The 23,099-nt window shown below is 53.8% G+C and overlaps 1 protein-coding gene across 1 annotated transcript in view; it reads left to right on the top strand.

The window, feature by feature from the left end:
* Nucleotides 1–1,030: 1,030 nt before the first annotated feature.
* The window catches only part of DENND1B (DENN domain containing 1B), a gene marked incomplete at its 5' end in the record, with an annotated part of 64,369 nt that continues 42,300 nt past the window's right edge, over nucleotides 1,031–23,099 (top strand). Inside the window, 7 exons of the mRNA XM_036422767.2 lie at nucleotides 1,031–1,068; nucleotides 2,565–2,629; nucleotides 12,057–12,100; nucleotides 19,010–19,059; nucleotides 19,557–19,676; nucleotides 20,965–21,034; nucleotides 22,049–22,129. Of these exons, the coding sequence (XP_036278660.2) occupies nucleotides 1,031–1,068; nucleotides 2,565–2,629; nucleotides 12,057–12,100; nucleotides 19,010–19,059; nucleotides 19,557–19,676; nucleotides 20,965–21,034; nucleotides 22,049–22,129 (468 nt within the window). The remainder of the gene's footprint in view (nucleotides 1,069–2,564; nucleotides 2,630–12,056; nucleotides 12,101–19,009; nucleotides 19,060–19,556; nucleotides 19,677–20,964; nucleotides 21,035–22,048; nucleotides 22,130–23,099) is intronic.

Here is a 23,099-nt window from a genome sequence, read left to right as displayed (position 1 = left end):
CTTCTCTCTCTCTCTCTCTCTCTCTCTCTCTCTCTCTCTCTCCTCTCTCTCTCTCTCCTCTCTCTCTCTCTCTCTCCTCTCTCTCTCCTCTCTCTCTCCCTAAACTTACTTGGCAAAGAATTCCTTGTTTCTCTTATTTCTCCCCTCCACCCCCCACTTTTAAAAATATCTATATCTTATTGATGTTTCACAGAGAGGAAGGGAGAGGGACAGAGAGCTAGAAACACCGATGAGAGAGAATCATGGACCAGCTGCCTCCTGCACGCCCCCCACCGGGGATGTGCCCGCCACCCAGGTCCATGCCCTTGGCCGGCATCGAACCCGGGACCCTCCGTCCTCAGGCCGATGCGCTATCCGCTGAGCCACACCGGTTCCGGCCTCTCCACCCCCTCGGGTCCCAGACTTTAAAACAGCAGGAAGGACCTGTGCCTTCAGGCTGCGGGAGGGGAAGGGCACCGCAGGGACCAGGGGCAGAAGAGGCCAGAGCCAGGGACAGGAACTCACTCAGGGGCATTCGGGCTCCTGGGAGGCTTTCTGCAGGGCTCAGCCATCCTGGGGGGATGAGGCGAGGGGAAGGGGTGATGGGCAGAGCCCCTTTCTGCCTCCCCAGAGAGGGTGCGGGAGGAGTCCCGGGGTCAGCGCCTGGCCAGGCGGGGAGGGCCCAGGACGGACAAAACTGTGCATCTGCTGGCGGAGGAATCGCTATGGCCGGTCACTTCCTGTTTCTAGATTCCTGTCCTGATAATATTTAAAAAAAAGAAAAGAGAGAGAGAAAAGAAAGAAAAAGGAGGTGTACTTGGGAGCAGAGCAGTGTCTGATGGGACACTACAGCCACCTCGCCAAGGGGTGGGGTGGGGTGGGATGGGGTGGGGGGAGTGGGATGGGGTGGGGGGGGTGAGATGGGGTGTGGGGGGTGGGATGGGGGGGGACCTGGCAGAGGGGAACCCCCGGGTCACGTGGCCACAGTGGTGTCAGGCTCACATCTCTTATCTGCCGGCAGAGAGATAAGAAAAGGACTCTGTGTTGAAAAAAAATAAAAAGAAAAAGAAAGAAGAAGTCTCTCCCTAGGTTTCACTTTGTTTTGTTTTTTTAAATTAAAAAATATATATTTTATTGATTTTTTACAGAGAGGAAGGGAGAGGGATAGAGAGCTAGAAACGCCGATGAGAGAGAAACATCCACCAGCTGCCTCCTGCACGCCCCCCGCCGGGGATGTGCCCACCACCAAGGTCCATGCCCTTGACCGGAATCGAACCTGGGACCCTTCAGTCTGAGGCCGACGCTCTATCCACGGAGCCACACCGGTTTCGGCTCAGTTTGGTTTTGGGGGGAAGCAGAGCCCATGAGTTCGGGGGGTCCCCGAGAAGCTGGCACAGACGTGGGTGTCTGAGTGGCTGCTGGCGGGTAGTGGGGCGCCCAGGCAGGTGTGTCTCCCCCCCCCCCCCCCCCCGATAGTGGACGGAGAGCAAGGCCTGGCCGTCTGTGTGTGTAGTCTCATGTCGTGTAATTACGTGTCAAGAGGAGTGTGTGCGGCCAAAACCGGTGTGGCTCAGTGGATAGAGCGCCGGCCTGCAGACGGAAGGGTCCCGGGTTCGATTCCCGTCAAGGGCATGGACTTCGGTTGCGGGCACATCCCCAGTGGTGGGTGTGCAGGAGGCAGCTGATCGATGTTTCTGACTCTCTATCCCATTATTTCCTCTCTGTAAAAAAAAAATCAATAAAATTTATCCATTAAAAAAAAAGAATATATGTTAAAGATATACATTTAAAATATAATTTTTTATTGATTTCAGAGAGGAAGAGAGAGAGAGAGAGAGAGAGAGAGAGAGAAACATGGGGAGGGAGCCCACAGCCTGGGCCTGGGCCCTGACCGGGAATCGAACCCTGCCCTCCTGGTTCCTAGGTTGACGCTCCACCGCTGAGCCACACCTGCCGGGCCCGAAGATGCTTTTCAGTTATAGATCACTAAATCCTTTATAAGGCGCTTCCAATGGGCTGTTTATTCGATCCTCAGAATTTAATGTATTCGATCCTCACAATTACACTGAGATAGATGCCAACGAGGCCCTTCATTGGGAAGACGCAGGCTCAGAGGTGGAGTGTTTTGCCCCAAATCTCAGGCTCTTGTTCCTCTATCTTAAGTTGCTGGGCCGAATCCGGTGTGGCTCAGTGGACAGAGCGTCAGCCTGCGGACTGAAAGGTCCCGGGTTCGATTCCGGTCAAGGACGTGTACCTTGGTTGTGGGCACATCCCCGGTAGGGGGTGTGCAAGAGGCAGCTGGTCGAAGTTTCTCTCTCATCAACGTTTCTAGCTCTCTCTCCCTCTCCCTTCCTCTCTGTAAACAATCAATGAAATATATATATTTTTTTAATTGCTGGGAAAACAACACCAGCAAAACATATTCCCGCTCGCCTGGGGTCCCTCCCTCGCCGGCCCCACGGAGACCAGAACGGGCGGGATCCCTCTTCCGAGTCCTGGGAAGCTCGGCCGGACGGAGAGGCGGACGCATGTCCTGGGATGGGAATATGACGACGCTCTTTTTCTTCTCCTCCTTCTTCTTTTAGGGAAAACCCAGAAAGAACCTTTGACCTGGCAGTGAACGTGAAATGTCCCTCCTCTGAAGGCGAAGGTACGTGCGCGCGGTCGGTCTCTGAGCGGCCGGCGTCTGTCCCAGGGCCGGCCCCGGGGCAGGGCCGTGGACACGGGAGCACCTGCCTGTGGGACCCGCCCGCACCCCCGTCTCGCGAGGCCCGGAATGGAATCGATGCGGGGTCTCGGCCCTGTGCTGGTGGTAATAATCGTGACTGTTTTCCTTCTTTAAAAATCTATTTTACTGATTTTTTTCACAGAGAGGAAGAGGGAGGGACAGAGAGTCAGAAGCATCCATGAGAGAGAATCATCCATCAGCTGCCTCCTGCACGCCCCCCACTGGGGATGTGCCCGCCACCAAGGTCCATGCCCTTGACCTGGAATAGAACCCAGGACCCTTCGGTCTGCAGGCCGACGCTCCATCCACTGAGCCGCACCGGTCAGGGCCATGAATGTTGTCTGTGCGGCTTCAGTCTCCCGGTGTGAGAGAGACACCGCTCCCAGCGCGGCTGTCCCCGGTGGGTGCTCACGTTTCACTTCCTTTCGTGCCTCTTGGGAAAGGAAGCTCCTTTTTAAAACAGCGGCGAGCGCCGGCCGGCGGGGCTCCGGGGCTGAGCGTCCGCCTAGGAGCCAGGAGGTCCGGGTTCGGTTCCCGGTCAGGCCACAGCCCCGGGTGCGGGCTCCACCCGCAGGGTGGGGTGGGCGGGAGGCAGCCGGTCCACGATTCTCTCTCCTCATGGATGTTTCTGGCTCCCTCTTGCTCTCTCTCTCTCTAAACGCAATAATAAAAAATTGTAAAAAACAATACATAGATCCAACGCCAGCGCGAATTCTCCGTCAGCCCCATGGGGGCCACTCCCGTCCCCTCTGGAATGACCTCGCTGGCGCCGCCCTGGTGGGGGAGGGTGGGAGGGGGGAAAAGGCCTGGGGAGGGTTTCAGCTGTCTGTCCCATGCAGTTTTCCGGAAAGACAGAGCCATTGGCAAGGGTCATTTTTGTTCGTCCTCCTCCCATCCACTTAAAAAAAAAAAATTATATATATATATATTATTGATTATGGTATCACATAATTGTCCTCATCCCCCCACTCCCATCCCAAACCCCTCCCCACACGTTGCCCCCGCCCCCCTGTTGTCCGTGGCCACTGGCCAGGCCCATGGGCACGCACACAAGTCCTTGGGTTGATCTCTCCCCCTGACCCCCCGCCCTCCCCTGCCTTCCCTCTGAGGTTTGACAGTCTGATCGCTGCTTCTCCGTCTCTGGGTCTGTTTTTGTCCATCCGTTTATGCTGTTCATTATTTCCCCTAGATGTGTGAGATCATGGGATCCAAGAAATACCCTTATAAGAATACCCTTTGACCTGTGTGTGTGTGTGTGTGGAGGGGGGTGGGCAGAGTGAGGGTTATATTCCTGACCCTTTTCTTTTCAACGTGTCCTGTGCCATGTTTTCCCGGGGACGGCCGGTGTCATTTCCTAGCCCCGTGGTTGGCAAACTCATCGGTCCACAGAGCCAAATACTGACAGCACCAGGACGGACATGTCTTTGGGGAGCCACAATTTTTAAACGTAAACGTCTTCCACACAGACCCGCCTGGGCCGTGGTGTTCTGTGGAAGAGCCGCCCTCCAGGGGCCCGAGAGCCGCCGGTGGCTCTGGAGCCGCGGTTTGCCGACCACTGCTCGGCCCTCCGCACACGATGCTCAGGGGTGGGTCTGGGAGGTGAGCCTTCTGTTCTTGGTACAAAGGCGGCTGTCATGCTCAGCTTCAGGCTCTGGCCAGCAATTATGTGCCTTTATATATATATATATGCCTTTATTTAAAAAAAAAAAATAAAGCAATTATATGCTCATAAGCCATCTGGGGCTGCTCACCTTAAAATAGAGGTGCCCGCCCCAGCTGTGGCCACAGGGGCGTGGCTGGCGTGGCTGTTTCTGTCATGGTTGTCCATTTTAATTTCTTTTTTTTTTTTTTAAATTTCTTTATTGCCAAAACCGGTGTGGCTCAGTGGATAGAGCGTCGGCCTGCGGACTGAAGGGTCCTGGGTTCGATTCGGGTCAAGGGCATGGACCTTGGTTGCGGGCACATCCCCAGTAGGGAGCGTGCAGGAGGCGGCTGATGGATGTTTGTCTCTCGTCAATGTTTCTAACTATCTCTCTCCCTACCTCTCTGTAAAAAAATCAATGAGATATAGGAAAAAATTATTTATCGCTTAAGGTATCACATATTTGTCCTCACCCCCCCATTCGCATCCCAAACCCCTCCGCACACCTTCCCCCACCTTCCTGTTGGCCGGGACCGCTGGTTAGGCTTATAGGCACGCACACAACCGTGTAATCTCTGTGAGTCTGCAGATATCCATCAGACATTCGTAACGTGGTATAGAGTTTCTCTTTTTTAAATAAATATATTTTATTGATTCCAGAGAGGAAGGAAGAGGGAGAGAGAGAGATAGAAACATCCATGATGAGGGAGAATCACGGATTGGCTGCCTCCTGCACGCCCCACTCTGGGGATCGAGCCCACAACCCGGGCCTGTGCCCTTGGCCGGAATCGAACCCAGGACCCTTCTGTTTGAAGGCCGACGCTCTACCCACTGAGTCACACCAGCGAGGGCTGTATAGTTTCTTTATTTTAAAAAAATATATATCTTATTGATTTTTTACAGAGGAGGGGAGAGGGAGAGAGAGTCAGAAACATCGATGAGAGAGAAACATTGACCAGCTGCCTCCTGCACACCCCCCATTGGGGATGTGCCCACCACCAAGGTCCGTGCCCTTGACCGGAATCGAACCCGGGACCCTTCCATCTGCAGGCTGACGCTCTATCCACCGAGCCACACCAGCCAGGGCCGTACAGTTTCTTTAAACACAGTTTAAAGCGTCCACGCTGAGAGGGAAGACAGCCCTCTTACGATCCGTCGTTGGTGGGGGGAGGCGGGCATGCTCAGGCCACCGCGATGGAGGGCCCGGGGCCCTGGGGCCGCCCGCTCCGGGCCTGAGGCGGGCGGGTCGTGACCTTTCGGAGGAGACACGTGAGCGGCCCGCTCCGCGCCCGCTGCCCCTGCCCGGCCTTCTCCCCGGAACCGGTCCGGCCAGTTCCGTGTTCCCACATTGGCCTCCTCTCCTCCTCTCGTCCTTTGGCTGTTCCTGTGGGCACATGGCATTTGTGTGTTTTAAAAATATATATTTTTATTAAAGATTTCAGAGAGGAAGGGAGAGAGAGAGAGAGAGAGAAGCGTCCATGATGAGAGAGAATCATGGACCGGCTGCCTCCCGCATGCTCGCCCCTCACTGGGGATGGAGCCCGCAACCCGGGCCTGTGCCCTGACCGGGCATCGAACCCAGGACCCTTCAGCCCACAGGCTGACGCTCTATCCGCTGCGCCACACCAGCTAAGGCGGTCCGACGTTTAAGGGACTCACCCCTAGGGCAGTGGTCGGCAAACTCATCCGTCCACCGAGCCGAATAGCAACAGCACCACGGCGGACGTGTCTCTGGAGAGCCACAGCTTTTAAACGTAAACGTCTTCCGACGCCACGTCTTCCACACGGGCCCGCCCGGGCCGTGGTGTTCTGTGGAAGAGCCGCCCTCCGGGGGCCCGAGAGCCGCGGGTGGCTCGCGAGCCGCAGTTTGCCGACCGCGGGCCCAAGGCCCTGGCAGGGCCGGACCAAATGACTTCTCGGGCCTCGCCTGGCCCGCGGGCCGGACGCTCCCCCCCTGGACGTTGGAGGGACCCGCAGGCCCTCCTGATGGAGGAATGGACCCGAGAAGCCAGCCGGTGGATCAGGGAGCGTGAGGGCCCAGGCCCAGCCTCCGCTGGGCCCTAAGGAGGCCTCCCCCCAGGAGGCTGGCTACTCCGCAGAGGAGGAAGTCTGAAAGGAGGTCATGGGTGGTCGGACAGGAAGTCTCTTTCCCAGAATCCCCGACACCCCGGGTCCCAGGAACCACGTGGCCCGGGGCCCGACCTGGGCCCTGAAGGAGGCCATGCCCTTGACCGGAATCGAACCCGGGACCCTTCCGTCCGCAGGCCGACGCTCCATCCACGGAGCCACACCGGCCAGGGCTGGCGGGGACTCTTTATGTGGATGCTCCCCTGGCTGTGCAGTGCCCTCCCCACTCGTGTCCCAGCCGCCCACAAGGGAGGTGCCCACGCTCAGGTCCCAGGGCCGTGCCCGCTGGCTTGCCGGGCGCCTGGCTGGGGTCCCTCTTGCCGTCTTCCCACCGCTCAGGGGTGGGCAGCCAGCCCCGTGGGCTCCGCTGGGGCTGGGAACAGACCTGCCTGTGCCCCCACCCTCACCCCCATGTCCCCCCCTCGGTCCCCGGACTTCAGACACGGACATGGACATGGGCGGGAAGTGACCTCGCCCCCACCCTGCCCCTGTGCCACCAGCTTCCTCGGGGTTTGGGGACGGCTGCTCCGAAGGGGTGTTTCTCTCCAGAGGGACTGAGGGAGGAGGGAGAGGCGGGTCTGGCAGGCGGAGCAGCGGGAGCAGCCAGGGCAGCCAGGAAACCTGCCCCCGGGGCCGGGGCCCGGCTCGGCTCCGTGTGTGGGCGGCTCGGCGAGCAGATCCCATCTGATCTGCGGTCTCAGTCGCAGGTCTGGCCTCTCCCAGCCCCGAGGAGCTCACGGCTGGCTGCCCCGATCGCGGGAGGAAGGCTGCAGAGCGAGCTGGATGGGGCGCAGGTGTTTGTTTTGTATAAAATGTTTTTATTGATATTTCAGAGAGGAAGGAGGGAGAGAGAGAGAGACAGACAAACAGATAGACAGCAGCGATGAGAGAGAATCATGGACCGGCGGCCTCCTGCACACCCCCGCACCCAGGGCCTGTGCCCTGACCGGGAATCGAACCCTGACCTCCTGGTTCACAGGTGGACGCTCCGCCCCTGAGCCATGCCAGCTGATCTCTCTTTCTCTTTTTTTTTTTAAAAAAAATGTTTTATTGATTTTTTAATAGAGAGGAAGGGAGAGGGAGAGAGAGTTAGAATCATGGATGAGGGAGAAACATCCATCAGCTGCCTCCTGCACGCCCCCCACTGGGGATGTGCCTGCAACCAAGGTCCATGCCCTTGACCGGAGTCGAACCCGGGTCCTTTGAGTCTGCAGGCCGAGGCTCTATCCACTGAGCAACACCGGTGAGGGCTCCGTTGGCGGTTAGAGAGGGTCGAAGGGATGGGGAGAGACACAGAGAGAAACACCGATGGGAGAGAGACACACATCGATGGGTTGCCTCCCGCACGCAGCCCAACCAGAGCTGGGAAACCTGCAGCCGGGGAACGTGCCCTTGACCGGAATCGAACCCGGGACCCTCCAGTGCAGGGGCTGCCGCCGCTCTGACCACTGAGCCACACCGACCGGGGAGGCCGCCGTGAAACCCGTGTGCACCCACCCGCACAGCCCACCCCGCCCAGGGGAGCCCTGGCATGCAGGAAGCCGAGCCTGGGTGAACCCCACGCGCAGTGAAGTGGTTTAGGACACTTTGCATATCGCCGAGCGTGGAAACAAAGAGAAAAAAAAGAAAAGAATCTGTGAGTGTCATGTGGTTCCCGGGTTTCGGCGGGGGTTGCACGCTCCTTCTAGAAGTCTCTCTGGCTCCCTGATACTCACCCTTCCCTCCCACCTGCCCGCCGGGGCCCAGGGTGACGGTGGCTGTGAGAGGCACTGCCTTCGTTTGATGTAGCAAAGCTTGGACTCCAGCTGGACTTACTTATATTTGGCCTCGGACAGCAACCTGGTCGGCAAACCGCGGCTCTCGGGCCCCTGGAGAGCGGCTCTTCCACAGAACACCACGGCCTGGGCCGGTCCGTGTGGAAGACGTGGCCTTCGGAGATGTTTACGTTTAAACAACGTGGCTCTCCGGAGACGTGTCCGTCGTGGTGCTGTGGATATTGGGCTCTGTGGACGGATGAGTTTGCCGACCGCTGAGCTAGGCACATGCTCCTTCAGAGCGCCGCCTGCAGGTGTCCTAGGAAAAGACAGACCCCGTTTCAGCCCGGCTGGCCTGGCTCCGGGGTGGAGCATCGACCTGGGAACCAGGAGGTCAGGGTTCGATACCCGGTCAGGGCACAGGCCGGCGTTGCGGGCTCCATCCCCAGTGGGGGGCGTGCAGGAGGCAGCTGATCCATGATTCTCTCTCTTCATCGGTGTTTCTATATCTCTCTCCTTCTCCCTTCCTCGCTCAAATTAAAATATATACACACACACACACACACACACACACACACACATTTGCCCTGGCTGGTTTGGCTCCGTGGATAGAGCATCAATCAGCCTGTGGACTGAAGGGTCCCGGGTTTGATTCTGTTCAAGGGCACAGGTCTGGGTTGCAGGCTTGATCCCCATTAAGGGACATGCAGGAGGCCGCTGATCAATGTTTCTCTCTCATTGGTGTTTCTATATCTCTCTTCTCCCTTCCTCTCTCTCTCTCTCTCAAAAAAAAATTATATATATGTTTGCCCTAGCTGGTTCGGCTCCATGGATGGAGCATCAGCCTATGGGCTGAAAGGTCCCAGGTTCGATTCTGGTCAAAGGCACCTGCTTGGGGTGCAGGCTTGATCCCCATTAAAGGTCCTGCAGGAAATCCCATTCCAGCGTTCGGTATCTGTTGATGATTACTTCGAGAGGGCTGGCTGCAGAGTTTAGGTAGGGTTTCCCCCCCACATTGTACACACACGCACGCTGTAATTATAGAGGCGTTGTGCATTAAAAGGCATTTCATCTTCCACACCGAGCCCTCTGCTCTGGAAGGCCGTATCCATTCTCTGTGGGGAAACGCCGTGTCTTTAACGGTCGGATTATCACGTGTCTCCGTAGGTGCTTCTGTGGGTCACGTGCCCTTTATTTTTGCCGCTGGAACCCAAGGTGACTTGTGGGTTTTTCGGGTGAATGACCCCCCTCCCCCTCTTCCTTTTACCTGGGGGTGAGGTGCCTGATTCCCCCTCAGGGCCCAGGCCCAGGGTTGGGGCCTCCATCCCCAATAGGGGGCGGCGTGCAGGAGGCAGCCCGTCCGTGATGATTCTCTCTCATCGTGGATGTTTCTAACTCTCTCCTCTCCCCCTCCTCCTTCCTCTCTGAAGTCAATTAAAAACACATTAAAAGCAAATAAAGCGAAGAAAAGGTGGTTGCTGTATCTCCAAGACCCGCATTTCAGATTTTAATAGAAATACGTTCTAGCCCTCAGCAGTGTGGCTCAGTGGATAGAGCGCCGGCCTGCGGACTGAGGGGTCCCGGGTTCGATTCCGGTCAAGGGCATGTGCCTTGGTTGCGGGCACATCCCTGGTGGGGAGCGTGCAGGAGGAGGCTGATGGATGTTTCTCTCTCATCGATGTTTCTAGCTCTCTCTCCCTCTCCCTCCCTCCCTGTAAAAAATCAATAACATATATTTAAAAAAAATAATTTTTAAAGGCTGTTGGTGACGAACCGCAGGCTCTGCTGAGCTGGCGGGGCCGGGGCAGATCAGATCGGGTCCTTTCCTCTCTCACTTCCTCCTCCTTATCGCTGAATCTGGACCCTCCGCGGCGAGCGATAGCGTGTGTCTCTGCAGGCGGGGAAGCGTCCAGAAATTAGTCATTTCACAAGCCGCTCCGCCTCGGTCTGCTGCAGACACCCCGCGGGAGGACGGGTGCCCCCCGAGTGGCAGCCCGTGAGCGTTGGACGCGTGTAACGTGTGGCCTGAGCGGTGGTGGGGAGGAACACATGTGTGCACGTGTGCAGAAGCCGCTGGGTGGGGCAGGGCCCGGGAAGCGAGGACAGGGGAGCCAGGGTCTGTGAATTAAAATATCCGTCGCCCTAGCCCCGTGGTCGGCGAACCGGTGGCCCCCGGAGGGCGGCTCTTCCACAGAACAGCCCGGCCTGGGCGGGTCCGTGTGGAAGACGTGGCGTTAGGAGGCGTTTACGTTTTAAAAACCTGGCTCTCCAGAGACACGTCCGTCGTGGTGCTGTTGGTGTTTGGCTTTGGACTCAGGAATTGGCCGATCACGGCCCTAACCTAACAGGTGTGGCTCCGTGGCTAGAGCGTCGGCCTGCGGACTGAAGGGTCCCGGGTTCGATTCCGGTCCAGGGCATGGGCCTTGGTTGCGGGCACATCCCCGGTGGGGGGTGCGCAAGAGGCAGCTGGTCGATGTTTCTCTCTCATCGACGTTTCTAGCTCTCTGTCCCTCTCCTTTCCTCCTCTCTGTAAACTATCAGTAAAATATATTTTAAAAAATTTTTTATAAAATATAAATTGCTTGACCTGAATCGAACCTGGGACCCTTCAGTCCGCAGGCCGACGCTCTATCCACGGGGCCACACCGGCCAGGGCTGTGCTGGCTCCGCACGATGGGTGTCCGGGAAACGTCAGCACACGGATCCTTCTGCGGGGCGTTCCTTGTCCTGGATGAATCGAGATCGAACATCTGTGGCCCCTCCTGGCCTTCCTGTTGCTGGCGGTTCATCTAAGATTAAAAACAAAAAGTAAAAAGCAACCACCACACAAAACGCGCGCTCCGGTGCCCGGCTCCCGGGGCCTCCGGGCCCTCGCTGCTGATGGTTCGATCCCCGCCACCCCCCGCGGCTGCCGGGGCGGGCGCGGAAAAGAGATTGCTTTCCCGGCGAGGTGTTCCCAATCCAATTCTCACCCATTAGCCCCGTCCGGCTGAGTTTGGGCTCCACAGCCGTCGGCTCCGAGTGACTCGATCCGGTGATGGACCGAGGTCCTCCCTGTGGGATAACGGGCCTCGCTTCCGGGTCCGAGGGATGCACGCGCGCCTGCTGCTTTGACCCGCCTGAGTGTTTATTTATTTTAAAAAACATTTTATTGATTTTTATTTTTTTATTTTTTACAGAGAGGAAGGGAGAGGGATAGAGAGCTGGGAACATCGGTGAGAGAGAATAATTCTCGCCGACCAGCTGCCTCCTGCACACCCCTCACTGGGGATGTGCCCGCAACCAAGATACATGCCCTTGACCGGAATGGAACCTGGGAGGGGCCCTCCAGTCTGCAGGCCGACGCTCTATCCACTGAGCCACACCGGTCAGGGCTAAACGCTCCATTTGTTTGTTCATCTTGCCTTATTCCTCAGCCCTTCAGTCTTCAGCCGTAGATGACGGATTGTCTGTTCAGCAGACGGTGCTCCAGTGGCGAGGGGTAGCCCTGAGCCGACATGGATGGGACAGGAGACAGTACCCTCACTCCCCTTGGTGTGAACTTCCGATCAGACCTCATACCTGGAGCCGCATTTCTGTTTGAATTCTCACACCTCACCCCCCCCGGCGGGGTCTGCCAGCGCTGGCCTGCGCCTGGCGGCTGGGCGGTCAGGGGGACACACGCTGCCATTCCAGGCCAGGCCGGGCGTCTTCACAAAGGCGCTGGGACCCGGCTCAGGGGATTTTCATGACGGCGGCTGTGACAGTGTGTGTGTGTGTGTGTGTGTGTGTGTGTGTGTGTGTGTGTGTCTGCCTCTCTCTAATGCCGTGTATCCGTTCTTTACAGATCCCGTGGTTTTGTGGAAATTCCCAGCGGACTTTGGAGACCAGGTTAGAATCCCATCCTTAAAATATATATATATATAATCTCCCGTGTTTCCCCGAAAATAAGACATCCCCTGAAAATAAGACCTAGCGCAACTTTGGGAGAAAAAAATAATATAAGACACTGTCTTATTTTCGGGGAAACAGGGTATGTATATAATTGATTTTTTTACAGAGAGGAAGGGAGAGGGTGAGAGAGTTAGAAACATGAGGGCCTTCCTGACTCAGGATGCCATTTGGAAATAGTGGTCCCTCTTTCTAAAAATGTATTATTTATTGATGTCAGAGAGGAAAGGGGGGAGAGAGAGAGAGAGAGAGAGAGGGAGAGAGAGAGAGAGAGAGAGAGAGAGAGGGAGAGACTGGACTCATGGATCGGCTGCCTCCTGCACAAGAGGAAGGGAGAGGGAGAGTTAGAAACATGGATGAGACAGAAACATCGACCAGCTGCCTCCTGCACACCCCCCACTGGGGATGTGCCTGCAACCAAAGTCCATGCCCTTGACGGGAATCGAACCCGGGACCCTTCCGTCCGCAGACCGACGCTCTATCCACTGAGCCACACCTGTTTCGGCCCAGGGTGGAACTTTCAAAACACCCCCCTCCTGCGAGCCGAAAACCTTGAACTTGGCCAACATATGGTCCCAGCCAGCCTCCTGCCCACCCCGGCCTTTTGTTGTCTGGGGATTGTTTCCGGGCTCACTGGCCCTGTCAGCCCCCGATCGGGAGGTGGGGCCGGCCGCCCCGGGGAGGCCCGAGGACACAGCCGTGGATTATGGAAATGCGCACGGATCTCAAAGGGGTCCCGGCGACAGCACGGGGCTGGGGGGGGAGCCAGCCGCTCCCTGAAAAGATGACGGGGTGGGATGGAGGAGGGAGCGTTTGAAATCTTTCAGGCCAGCTGCTGCGGCTCGGAGAAAGGCCGGGCGTGCGTGTGCGTGTGCGTGTGCGTGTGTGTGTGCGTGTGTGTGTGTGTGTGTGGAGGGAGAGCGATTGGGGGCCGGATTAGCAGTGTGATTTATTCTATTCGATCTGTTTCCATTTCCCCCCCCGGGGGGATAGATGTGTGCGTGTTAACAGGCCGAGCCCCCGTGAGGCTGTGACATTGTAAGGACACGTCGGGGTGGGGAGGGGACGCTGTGGGGACAGCACACGCAGGGGGGGGGGTGCGTGTTTAACCTCCACGCAGGTGTCGTTTCGAACATTAGCTCTGGGGCGGGGTTCTGTGGAGGATGAGGACGGGGACCGTGAAGATGTGTGTCTGTGTGTGTCTGTGTGTCTGTGTGTGTCTGTGTGGTGTGTGTGTCTGTCTGTGTGCGTGTGTGTGTCTGTGTGTGTCTGTGTGAGTGTCTGTGTGTGTCTGTGTGTCTGTGTGTGTGTCTGTGTGTCTGTGTGTGTGTCTGTGTGTGTCTCTGTGTGTGTGTGTCTGTGTGTGTCTGTGTGTCTGTGTGTGTCTGTCTCTGTGTGTGTGTCTGTGTGTCTGTGTGTCTGTGTGTCTGTGTGTGTGTATCTGTGTGTGTCTGTGTGTCTGTGTGTGTCTGTGTGTCTGTGTGTCTGTGTGTCTGTGTCTGTGTGTGTGTGTGTGTCTGTCTGTGTGCGTGTTCTGCGGCTTTGACGACAGAGCGACGTGTGTACTCCTGTGTGCTTTTCCAGACAGGCGGTGGATTGCAGCTTCTCTGGGTAAACCTACTAATTGGTCACATCCATCTTCAGAAAAATAAAAAATTTTAAAAATTGATGTCAGAGACGGAGGGAGAGGGAGAGAGAGAGAGAAATATCCATGAGGAGAGAGAATCGAGATGGGCTGCCTCCTGCACGCCCCCTCCCCCCGCAACTAGGGATGGAGGCAGAGTGGTTAGGGGCGGTCAGGCAGGCAGGCAGAGTGGTTAGGGGAGATCAGGCAGGCAGAGTGGTTAGGGGAGATCAGGCAGGCAGAGTGGTTAGGGGAGATCAGGCAGGCAGAGTGGTTAGGGGCGATCAGGCAGGCAGAGTGGTTAGGGGCGGTCAGGCAGGCAGGCAGAGTGGTTAGGGGCGGTCAGGCAGGCAGAGTGGTTAGGGGCCGTCAGGCCAGCAAGCAGGCGAGCGGTTAGGAGCCAGTGGTCCCGGGTTGCGAGAGGGATGTCCGACTGCCGGTTTGGATATTCCCCGAGGGGGCCTGGATTTTGAGAGAGGGTGCAGGCCGGGCTGAGGCCCCCCACCCCGAATTTTGTACACGGGGCCTCCCGTCTCCCGGTAAAAGAACGGAGAGAATGAGCAGGAGGCAGGAGATGATTTCTTTCCCGGGAGCACCGCTCTCCCCCGATCAGACGTTTGCCAGCTCGCTGCCGGACACCAGAAATGGCGTTTCCTCTTTCAGGCCCTGCAGCCGGAGCGGACAGGCAGGAGTGACACGCCCGTCTGTCCCTCGCACTCCGGCCAGACCTGTTGGGCGGCTTTCCCTCTGAGAAAAGAACCGGTGTTCGTCCGGAGCACGAGGGCCCAGACCAACCCCACACCTTTGTTAGAAGCTCAGCCAGGGCGCCCGGATGACGCCAGCAGGGAGTGAGGGTGGAACTTGGTGTCCGATCTCGCAGGTGGAGGGATGTTCTGTAAGAGGATCGCTCCCGGCGCGCTGGTTAGAATTTCAGGACTCAGTCCTTAAAGAAACACACACACACACACAGACACACACAGAGACACACACACACACACAGAGACACAGAGATACACACACACACACACACACAGAGACACACACAGAGACACATACACACACACAGAGATACAGAGATATACACACACACACAGAGACACACACAGAGACACATACACACACACACAGAGATACAGAGATACACACACATACACACACACACAGACACAGAGATACACACACATACACACACACACACTCACACACACAGAGACACAGACACTCACACACACAGAGACACAGAGATACACACACACACACACACACAGAGACACAGACACACACAGAGAGATACAGAGATACACACACACATACACACACACAGACACAGAGATACACACACATACACACACACATACACACACACACACTCACACACACACACACTCACACACATATACACACAGACACTCACACATACAGAGACACAGAGATACAGACACACAGACACACACACACACAGACACACAGACACACACACACACACTCAGGGCTTCAGATTTAACTGTCCTTTGACCTATTCAAAGTCATGGGCGTGGACAATTTATTAAAAAAAATATTTTTATTGATTTTCACAGAGAGGAAGGGAGAGGGAGAGAGAGTCAGAAATATCGATGAGAATCATCCATCAGCTGCCTCCTGCACAACCCACACTGGGGTGTGCCCGCAACCAAGGTCCATGCCCTGGACCGGAATCGAACTCGGGACCTTTCAGTCCGCAGGTCAATGCTCTATCCCCTGAGCCACACCGGCTAGGGCTGAAAGAATATTACCTTAAGTCTTTACATCATCTGTGGGTGCTGGCCTAGAAGTGTGTGTGTGTGTGTGTGTGTGTGTGTGTGTCTCTGTGTCTCTCTGTGTGTCTCTGTGTCTCTGTATCTCTGTGTCTGTGTGTGTGTCTCTGTGTGTGTCTCTGTGTGTGTGTCTCTGTGTCTGTGTCTGTGTGTGTGTCTCTGTGTGTGTGTATCTCTGTGTCTCTGTGTGTGTCTCTGTGTGTGTGTATCTCTGTGTCTCTGTGTGTGTGTATCTCTGTATCTCTCTGTGTGTGTCTCTGTGTGTGTGTGCACCTTAACACCGTGCGATGGAGAGATCGGACAGTGTGAACGCAAAAGTGCAACTTCTAATTAGCATCGTCGCTAAAAGTGTCTCCCAAAATGAACTGCGTGGGTCTTATTTCTCCTCACACTCCCTCTCCCTCCTCCCCTCCCTCTCCTGCACTCTCTCTCTCTCTCTCTCTCTCTCTCTCTCTCTCTCTCTCTCTCTCTCTCTCTCTCCTGCGCTCTCTCTCTTTTAAACACCAGTGTGAATGGCACCTGTAATTAGGCAGACCCGGGAGCCGGGAGCCGAGGGCGCTGGGGAGGACTCCGTCTATTGATCTGTGTGAGCCTGACGGGCGGCCCAGGCCGTGTGGGCGGGCGGCTTTGTCGCAGGCAGCAGCGGGGTGTGTGTGTGTGTGTGTGTGTGTGTGTGTGAGGGGGGAGATGGGGGATGAGGGGGGAAAGGGGGGCGTCTGGGCTGTTTATACGGCCCGGCCTGCTGGCTGCTGAATCTTAAAGAGCCGGTTTAAAGGGTTGTCCCCCGAGGCGGCTCTGCCAGTTGGGAAGCGAGCTGAGGCCTGTGTGTGTGTGTGTGTGTGTGTGTGTGTGTGTGAGTCGCTGGAGGAAGGAGGGGTGGGTGTGAGAGATGGAACCTCTAAGGGGAGAACCTTCTTAATTTGAGCCTTAAAATGGATGTGGAAAAAAAATGATGGGAAATTGATCCCTAATCCTGGTGTATTTAGAAGCAGACCGTGAATTTTGTATGTCATCTGTCTATCCTCTATCTGATCTATCTTACCTATCTATCTGTTTTTCTATCTATTTGTCAATCTATCAGCTATCTTTTTCTATCAAGTATCTATTTTTCTTTCTATCATTGATCTATCCTCTATCTAACCTATCTTACCTAATTTATCATCTATCTATTTATTGTATCATCTATTTTTCTATCTTTCTATTTTCTATCTATATATCTATCTATCATCTATCTATTTTTCTATCTACCTTTTATTTTCCTATTATCTATCTAAGCTATCATCTATCTATCTATTGTCTGCCTATCTCTCTCTCTCTCTCTCTCTCTCTCTCTCTCTCTCTCTCTCTCTCTCTCTCTCATCTGTCTCTCTGTCTATCTAGCTATCATCTATTTTTTATTTACTATCTGCTATCTATCTATCTGTCTATCTGTCTGTCTGTCTGTCTGTCTGTCTGTTGTGGGGTGCAGGGGCTGTGGCTGCTGCAGGGAGACATCAGCCCTGTTTTCCACAGGGAAAGCTCACAGCTCCCCCAGCACCCCTGGCTTTGACCGTGTCTGATGGCTCTCTTCCTCGGTCAAGTCTACGTGAAGGGTTCAGACTGGGTCCGACAGTTGTTTTTCATAGATCACACACCCGGACCCTTTTCTGTGTGGGGCCAGACAGACAATAGATAGATAGATAGGTAGATAGATAGATAGATAGATAGATGATAGATAAATAGATAGAAAGGTAGATAGATAGGTGATAGATAAATAGGTAGGTAGATAGATAGATGATAGATAGATAGATAGAAAGGTAGATAGATAGGTGATAGATAGATAAATAGGTACATAGATAGATGATAGATAAATAGGTAGGTAGATAGATAGATGATAGATAGATAGACAGACAGACAGATAGACAGACAGATAGACAGATAGATAGACAGACAGACAGACGATAGATAGATAAATAGACTATAGATAAACAGATAGATGATAGATAAATAGATAGATGATGGATGGATGGATAGATAGATAGATAGATAGATAGATAGATAGATAGATAGATATTTGGGCCAGACAGACAATAGATAGACAGACAGACAGACAGACAGATAGACAAATAGACAGACAGACGATAGATAGATAGACGATAGATAGATAGACAGATAGATAGACAGATAGATAGACAGATAGATGATAGATATCTGGGCCAGACAGATAGATAGATAGACAGACAGACAGATATATAGATAGATGATAGATATCTGGGCCAGCCAGATAAATATATAGACAGACAGACAGACAGGGGGCAGTTAGGCACTATTCAGACCCTGGGACCAGTTGCATGTTGTCCTCAGCTGTGAGTGCGTGTTTGATCTCTGAACAGCCGAACACTATTTCAGAGCAAACGGCAGGTCCCGGCAGGAATCAGGCCACTCCCTCCGCGCTAACGAGAACGTGGGTTTTCAGGGGGTCCCCGCCCCCCGTTATAGGCAGGCACGTGGACGGACGGGAAGCTTGTTTTTGGGGAAAGAAAGGCTGAGTCTCAGACGGACACGGGGGTGGGGGTTCATTCCAGATGGACTTGGGGTTCCTGCCTCCGAGTCCACAGGGGGTGAGCCCCTCGGCGTCTCTCTCTAAACCCCCTCCTGTGGGACAGCCCCCCCCCCCCCCCGCAACCCCCGGCCTCCCTGCATGCTAACGGGACAGCCTCTCCCCGTCTGCGCCAGGCCTGTCGGAGCCCCCTGGCTGCTCTGCGGCCGGTGCTCCCCATCTGGTGCGGCCGTGAACCCATATGGCCTGTGGAGGGTGTGAATGCCCTTCAGGCCTCCCGGCCGCATTGTCCCCGCAATCTGCCCTCCACCCTCCTCCCCTTAACAATCAATTAGGCCCAGCCCAGCCTGGGCTGTGAGCTTAAGAAAGGAACCCTTTTATTTTATTTCATCTTACTTTTATCTTATTTTATTTATTTTTTATTTTATTTTACTTTATTTATTTAATTTTGCTTTATTTATTTATTTTATATTTCATTTTATTTTTTCATTTTATTTATTCTATTATATTACATTATTTTATTTTGTTTAATTTTATCATTTTGTTTTGTTGTTTAATTTAGTTTTATTATTTTATTTTATTTTGTTTAATTTTATTATTTTATTTTGTTTCATTTTATTTATTTTGTTTCATTTTATTATTTTATTTTATTTTGTTTCATTTTATTATTTTATTTTGTTTTGTTTAATTTTATTATTTTATTTTGTTTCATTTTATTTATTTTGTTTCATTTTATTGTTTTATTTTGTTGTTTTGTTTTATTTTGTTTTGTTTGATTTTATTATCTTATTTAATCTCACCTTTTGTTTTTCCTGGGAGGGCCGCCGGGCCCAGCTGTGAGGTCTGTCGGCCGCCTAATGCTCTGTTTCTGTCTGTTCCCCGTTGGCCTGCAGGAGGTGCTCAGGAGCGTGCCCCGGTTCTGCTTCCCCTTCGACGTGGAAAGGTGAGTGGTCCCTGAGCTCCCTCCGTCCCGCCAGCCGGAGACCGACAGCATGTTCTTACTGTTTGCAATTTATTTTACTTTCCCCGTTTTTCTATGAAGGTGTTATATGTGCACATATCTTATCATTGCCCCCCTTCCCCCCCAGAAAACCTAAACTTTTACCACAACACACACACACACACACACACACACACACACACTGTTTTATGTTTAAATACATTTCCATGGATGTCAGAGAGCAGAAAGGAGAGGGAGAGAGAGAGAGGGAGAGAAACGTCCATGGGGAGAGAGAATCATGGATCAGCTGCCTCCTGCACGCCCCCCACTGGGGATGTGCCCGCCACCAAGGTCCGTGCCCCCGACTGGAGTCGAACCCGGGACCCCTCGGTCGGCAGGCCGGCGGCGCTCTGCCCACTGAGCCACCCGGCTGGGGCGCCCTGGCGTCTCTGCTCGGACGTCCCGCCCGGGGCTGAGCTGCGGGCGCCCTGTGTTTGCAGGGCGTCTCAGAACCAGGTGGGCCAGCACTTCGCCTTCGTGCTGACGGACATCGAGAGCAAGCAGCGGTTCGGGTTCTGCAGGCTCACCTCGGGCGGCAGGACCTGCTTGTGCATCCTCAGGTGAGGCCCCTCGTGGGGGGAGAAAACCCGGGCACAGGGCGCGCTGTCCTCCGCGGTGCCGCTGTGCACTGGGGCTGCTCACCGAGCTGTAGATATAAAAGCCTCACGGCAAAGTGTCCGCGCGGGAGTTCGCTCGCTCGCTGGGACGTGCGCTGGCCATCAGGGGGTGGCACGGAATGAACGAAGGCCCCAGCCGGCAATGCCAGGGGCCCGACTCCCATGCATGAATTTCGTGCCTCCATTCCTCCTCCTCCTCCTCCTTCTTCTTCTTTAAAAATATTTTTTATTGCTGTTTTTCAGAGAGGAAGGGAGAGGGAGAGAGAATTAGACACATCCACGAGAGAGAAGCATCCATCAGCTGCCTCCTGCACACGCCCCACTGGGGATGTGCCCACAACCAAGGCACATGCCCTTGACCGGAATGGAACCCGGGACCTTTCGTCTGCAGGCCGACGGACGCTCTATCCACTGAGCCACACCGGTTTCGGCTTCCCTAGGATTTTTGGGGTTGGTTGGCAGAGGTAGATTTTGATGGTCGCTGGGCCTGAAATTTAGGGGGAAAGCATTTTAGCGTGCCGATACTCCGTGGAACAGCTTGACCATGACTTACACACGAGTGGCGTGGGGCTGTGTGTTGTGTGAACATTTCCTGAGAGGCCACAGAAGTAAAAAGACGAGAAGGACATTTGTTGTCCCAGCAAGGTGAGCTTATCCCTATGTATAAAACCCAAGGTGTGGCTCAGTGGATAGGACGTCGGCCTGCCAACTGAAAGATCCCGGGTTCGATTCCGGTCAAGGGCATGGACCTTGGTGCGGGGCACATCCCCAGTAGGAGGTGTGCAAGAGGCGGCTGATGGATGTTTCTCTCTCATCGATGTTTCTGACTCTCTATCCCTCTCCCTTCCTCTCTATGAAAAAATCAACTATATATATACAATATATATATATATATATATATATAGGCGGGGCGAGGCAGTGCCATGGGACTGAGTTGTGTTAGACTCTGCTGAACACAGAAGGGGGCCGGGAACACACTGGATCCAGAGCTTTGGGTTCTGGTCACGCGAGGGGAACGAGTCACAGGCCACACATTCCATGTCCCTGGGACAGTGGAGAGAACACAGGCTCAGTGCTTTTCCTGGGTCCAGGACCCAACGGTCTGAAATCACGTCCATTCAGTGGTCCTTTGTCATTTTGTTTCTTGGTTCTGAATAATAATAATTCGTTTTCCAGTCATTGCTATTATTATTATTATTATTATTATTATTATTATTATTATTATTTACAGCTACCTGCCATGGTTTGAAGTCTATTATAAGCTTCTCAACACGCTGGCCGACTACTTGGCGAAGGAACAGGTAAGCTGTGTTTCTCCCCCATTTTTTTTTTTTTTTAAATTGAGGTAAAATACATAAAACATAAAATGGGCTGGGTACGGTTTTCAGGGTACGGTTCTGTGTCATTAAGGATATTCACATAGTTCTCCGGCCACCCACCTTGTCCTCTCTAAAACTTTTTTTAGCCCTGGCCGGTGTGGCTCAGTGGATAGAGCGTCGGCCTGAGGACGGAAAGGTCCCGGGTTCGATTCCAGTCGAGGGCATGTGCCTTGGTTGCGGGAACATCCCAGTGGGCGGGGGTTGTTTGTGTGCAGAAGGCAGCTAATGGATGTTTCTCTCTCATCAATGTTTCTAACTCTCTCTCCCTCTGCTTTCCTCTCTGTAAAAAATCAATAAAATATATTAAAAAAAAGAGAGAAATATTTGAGTTTTAGGCATCTGGAACATTTCTGTGGAAATCTGACATGAGAAGCCCTGACTCGATCAAATTGTTTTTAAAAAAACCATATTTTGATTTAAATATTTAAATTATATTTTATTGATATTTTACAGAGAGGAAGGGAGAGGGATAGAGAGCTAGAAACGTCGATGAGAGAGAAACATCGACCAGCTGCCTCTTGCACACCCCCTACCGGGGATGTGCCCGCAACCAAGGTACGTGCCCTTGACCGGAATCGAACCCGGGACCTTTCAGTCCTCAGACCAACGCTCTACCCACTGAACCAAACCGGTTTCGGCAAGGGTGAAGTATTTTTAAAAAAATATATTCTGTTTACTTTTCACAGAGAGGAAGGGAGAGGGATAGAGAGCTAGAAACATCGATGAGAGAGAAACATCCATCAGCTGCCCCCTGCACACCCCCTTCCAACCCCCCACCCCCCGGGGATGTGCCCGCAACCAAGGCACATGCCCTCGACCGGAATCGAACCCGGGACCCTTCCGTCCGCAGGCCGACGCTCCATCCACTGAGCCACACCGGCTAGGGCTGATGGACATGGACTTGGTTGATAGAATGCACCTCCTTGTTTCCCGTAGGAAAAGGATTTGAACGCCACCCTCACAGCGCTGTACAACCACCCAGTCCCCAAGGCGAACAGCCCGGTCAACCTGAGTGTGGTGAGTAAGCAGGCAGGGAGCGGATCTGTTCTCGCATCTGCGGGAGGAGGGGCGGGCGTGTCTCCTTTAAGGGCACCCGCCCCTTTATAAGTCACTCCGCGCCCGGGGCCACGTCAGGGCTGGCCCCAGCGCCCTGCTGAGACCTTTGGACCTGCGCTCCCGGCCTTGGCCTTGCGCTGGCTGTGTATCTTGGCGGTTGTTATGTCGGTGTTTTGGGGTGGGTTTTTTTTTTTTTTTTTTTTTTGGCCTTTGGGTAAAATTTGGAATCAGTGGTCTCTGATAGCTTTCTCACCTGTTCTCAACACCATACCTGGCGTGTTGGTACTGTCAGCAGCGGAATAAAATATTGCCTTACGTTTCTGTAAAGCTCATTTCGAGATTGCATTGGATTCCAGGGCAAGGTGCCCGGCCCCTGTGCTGTGAACGAGGGGCAAAGGTTGCGATTAAATCACTTATTTAAAAAAAATATATATATATTTTTTAAAATTGATTTCAGAGAAGAAGGGAGAGGGAGACAGAGATAGAAGCATTCATGAGGAGAGAGAATCCTGGATTGGCTGCCTCCTACACATGCCCCTACTGGGGATGGAGTCTGCAACCCGGGAATCGAACCCGGGACCCTTCAGTCCGCAGGCCGACGCTCTATCCACTGAGCCACACTGTCCAGGGCTGCTCTCTGATTTTCTTACCATCTCCTATTTCATACAGTCTCCACGTTCTAGCAGATGGATTTTTTTCAAGATGTGGCATTATGACCGCTAGAATATTGCAGCGAGGCTGTGACATGGAATATCTCATGTGAATTATTATTTTTTAAAACAAATCATTTTAGGTTTTGTTTTTTTAAATAGATGTTATTGGCTTTTTACAGAGAGGAAGGGAGAGGGACAGAGTCCTAGAAATATCGATGAGAGAGAATCACCAATCAGCTAGCTGCCTCTTGCACACCGCCCACTGGGGATGTGCCCGC

The sequence above is a fragment of the Pipistrellus kuhlii genome, unplaced genomic scaffold, assembly GCF_014108245.1.
Source record: "Pipistrellus kuhlii isolate mPipKuh1 unplaced genomic scaffold, mPipKuh1.p scaffold_m20_p_72, whole genome shotgun sequence".
NCBI classification, from domain to species: domain Eukaryota; kingdom Metazoa; phylum Chordata; class Mammalia; order Chiroptera; family Vespertilionidae; genus Pipistrellus; species Pipistrellus kuhlii.
Note: the sequence above shows the minus strand (reverse complement) of the source record. Positions and strands in the feature narration are given on the sequence as shown.